The 3,472-nt window shown below is 51.9% G+C and overlaps 1 protein-coding gene across 1 annotated transcript; it reads left to right on the forward strand.

Moving 5' to 3' along the window:
* Window positions 1-2,414: 2,414 nt before the first annotated feature.
* Window positions 2,415-3,436, forward strand: EMH_0083270 (2OG-Fe(II) oxygenase family protein, putative; the record flags this gene model as incomplete). Its single annotated transcript, XM_038022833.1, has 2 exons — window positions 2,415-2,837; window positions 3,191-3,436. 2 exons carry the CDS (start codon window positions 2,415-2,417, stop codon window positions 3,434-3,436), a joined length of 669 nt encoding a protein of 222 aa, XP_037878687.1.
* Between the last annotated feature and the right edge of the window lie 36 nt (window positions 3,437-3,472).

A 3,472-nucleotide genomic window follows, 5' to 3' on the forward strand; every position in this document is an offset into this window, starting at 1 on the left:
CAATGTTATATTCAAAGTATATCAATAAGAACTGACAGTCACTTTCACTATTCATACAACCCTCACTCACATCACAACGAGCACGGCATTGCTGCCGTGATTGTAGGGAGTATTCACTACAAACCTTGCCCGCGTCCCTCCCCTACCATTTCTACATTACTACTTATACTCCCACTACCATTATTAAGAATAAGGTTATCACTACAGCGGTTCCAGATATGCTCTTCCCTGTCTCTTCAATGCGCTGCCCTTCCTCTGCCTTGCCGCCAGCCTTCGGCCCCCTCCCCTGCACTTATGGAGGAGTTGCGGTTCACCCGTTCTTTCATGCTTTCATTTATGGTTTACATTAACCTGCCTTCACCAGTGGAGGCTACACGAACGCGGCGCTGCAACTGTCGCTTCCGCTTCCGCCGCAGCATGATCTGCAGCACCCGCCGCAACAACGGCAGTTGGAAGAGTCCCCCGGCAGGCTGCTGATTGGGCGTCCTCGGGCTATATGTATCTTCCATTATTTATCGATTTCTGGGACACTGCGCAGGTATTTCCGCGCAGGAGCAGCACACGCAAGAGAAGGGACAGCGGGATGCACAGCAGCACCAAGCTCGACAGCATCATCGGCAACTGCAACCGATGGCCCAGACATGCTATCTTGCTTTCAATAGGCAGATCTTGTCTGCGTACAGTTGGCACAGGAGCCTTTACTTGGGGTTGGAAGGTTGCATGTACGCAAATGCAAACGTTCTATATGTGCATTCAGAGGCAAAACACGCAGCAAAGGAAGCTTCGTTGAAGGTTCCTTGTGTGCAGACGCGAGGCTGGCTTGCTTTACCAGCCGCAGCGAGGTGCGCTGCAACCCCATATCAGGTTTCCTTCTCCCTGCAACACTCAGGCCGTGCTCTCAATGCCCAGGACGCCTGGGGACAGGGTAAGGAGGTCTGCTGCTTTTGCAAAACTTCTACGTTACCTACACCTTAATCAAGGACAGAAGCGAGCTGCAAAGGCCAGAGAGCAAGCGTTATATCTGACGCCCAGGGCGCCAGGGAGACAGGGATGAAGGTTAGTTGCTTTGGGGGAAGCTCTGACATCAACTCGTCGGCTTCACTGCAGCTTGCTTCTGTCCTTCAATAAGGCAGGAAAGCACGCTCGAATAAGGCTGATGGCACCGATTACACTGCTACCCCCGATTATTAGCGCAGACGCCTATCTTTGGCGGGCGTGCCTCGAGAAAATGCTTTAGCAATGTTGTAAGAGCTAAACTACCCTCACACATGAGTGGTCATAAGAGCTAAACTACCCTCACACATGAGTGGTCATAAGAGCTAAACTACCCTCACACATGAATGGTCATAAGAGCTAAACTACCCTCACACATGAATGGTCATAAGAGCTAAACTACCCTCAAACATGAATTGTCACAAGTTTGGGTAGAAGACCGATATAATCAGCGGCACTCAGCACCGGCTAAGCGCATGTGAAAATGTGTTGTGCTAAATGGAAGCAAAATAAATTCTGCTGCAGCAATTGAACTAATTCGACCTCCTAAAGTCGGATATTCATGCTTCAATGTGCTTCCAGTCAGAAACAACTCCCCTGGACCCCCGAAGTCAAGGAAGGCGCCGACCTGTACGCGGCGAGCATTCTCACGGCCTATGGGTTCCAAGCCGTTGAGTTTTGAAACAAATTCTTCCCGTAAACGCGTCACCTTGACAGAGGGAAGCATTTTCAGTAGGCGCGCAGCCATACCATACCGACTCGCATGCTCAGTGGCTACAGCTGCCTGATGAGCAGTGCAGTGGGCGACTTGAGTACCACTGTAAGCTCCGAGACCGAGGACGGGGCTTCCCATACATTTACTTCCTNGCAGTGGGCGACTTGAGTACCACTGTAAGCTCCGAGACCGAGGACGGGGCTTCCCATACATTTACTTCCTACCCATCCCATAAATTATTTTGAAAAGGCCCCAAGGTTACGAATAACCAGAAGTTCAGGTTACCGTCGTCGTGTTCAGCGGCGCCGTGCACCATCGGACTACTGCCGCCGACCAGCGGGTAGTTTTACGGTGGTCCAAATAAGCCATCCTCCCCCAGGGAGCATATCCGGATGTGAATGTAAGACTTAATCAAGGGACTAGTTTAAAATACGATTACCGTCCTCCGCGGGCAGTTTTCTTATGATGCGGAAACGCTGGCCTCGCACATGCACGTCGTTTGACCACATGATGGTTTCCGAGAATTTTTAAGGAGGAGGAACAAAAATAGGAGCCAGATTGTGGCTGTTTGTCTTTATGCTTTAGAGATCTTCCTGTTTAATGCAAGCAACGAAGGATGAATTTTGCGGCGACACTCGCTCGGGGTCTTTTTTCTGGCCCCGTCGGTGAAGGCCGGCTGCCTTTCGCGCCAGCACACCCCGCTAATATGGGGGAGGACTATGGCTGCACTCAGGGAAACAACGAGTTGCAGCAGGAAAAGGAGCTGCCCGTCTCGGAAGCAGAGGAAATGCTGGTAATAGGCGAGGCAGTACCTGAGGGGGAGCATCTGCGCACTCTTCGAGTGTACAGCCGGTGCTCGTCACAAGCAACCGTAGCAGCAACATCAGGAGCAAGGCCTTCAGAAGCAGGCTCGACTGATGCAGGGGTCCCTGCAAATGAGGGCGAGGCGGAATCAGAGGGGAGTTCCCGAGGCTGTCGCGATGTTCACGTGCTGCGGGTATTCCGCGAACCCGATGTTATGATAGCCCCGAATCTGATTACAAAAGAGCAGTGCGCCCACCTGCTGAAACTAGCGGACGGGAAGTGGACTCGCAGCAAAACAAGCGTCGGGACGACTTCCGCACCCCAGGTATAGACAACTACTACCAGCTACTACTGCTGTGGACAGTGAAGTGCTGCCAGGGTTCACTCGCATTCCTAACTATCTGAATTGTATAGATTCTGCTTTGCACTTGGAGCACTTAGAGAGACGACCTGCTTGCTTGCTTAGAGGAGGATGCCTGTGTGGCGTCACTCGGTTGCCTGTGTGGCTTCACTCCACGTGGTTTCTTCTTGCGATATTTTTCCTCGTGTGTGCTCCTTTTGGAGGCGGGGGGGGCAATCGTTTTGTAGCCCCTAGGAGTTGTTTTATTTACTTCATGCTGGGAATACAGCTGTGCAGAGCATGCGTGTTGTTGCGTGCGTCTTCTGGCGTTCTTGTAGACAGCATACAGGACGACTGAAAGCCGGACACGGACGTCGTATTCAGTGATGCTTGAGGAGGCACAGACACCCGGTGTGGTGTCTGTAGAGCTGTTGGCTTGTGCCTTAGCGCAGATGCCAGTACAGCACCTCGAATCTCTCGTGCTTGTGAGATATGCCGAAGGGGAGTACTTCGCAGAACACCATGACGGAGGCTTCAGGCCCAAGACAGTTCTCCTTTATCTTAACGGTGAATCTTCCTGCTAGCCAGTAGCCGCTGCATGCGCTGTGTTTCTTGATCAC

This window comes from Eimeria mitis, genomic scaffold (assembly GCF_000499745.2).
Source record: "Eimeria mitis Houghton genomic scaffold, Emh_scaff5635, whole genome shotgun sequence".
NCBI lineage: Eukaryota > Apicomplexa > Conoidasida > Eucoccidiorida > Eimeriidae > Eimeria > Eimeria mitis.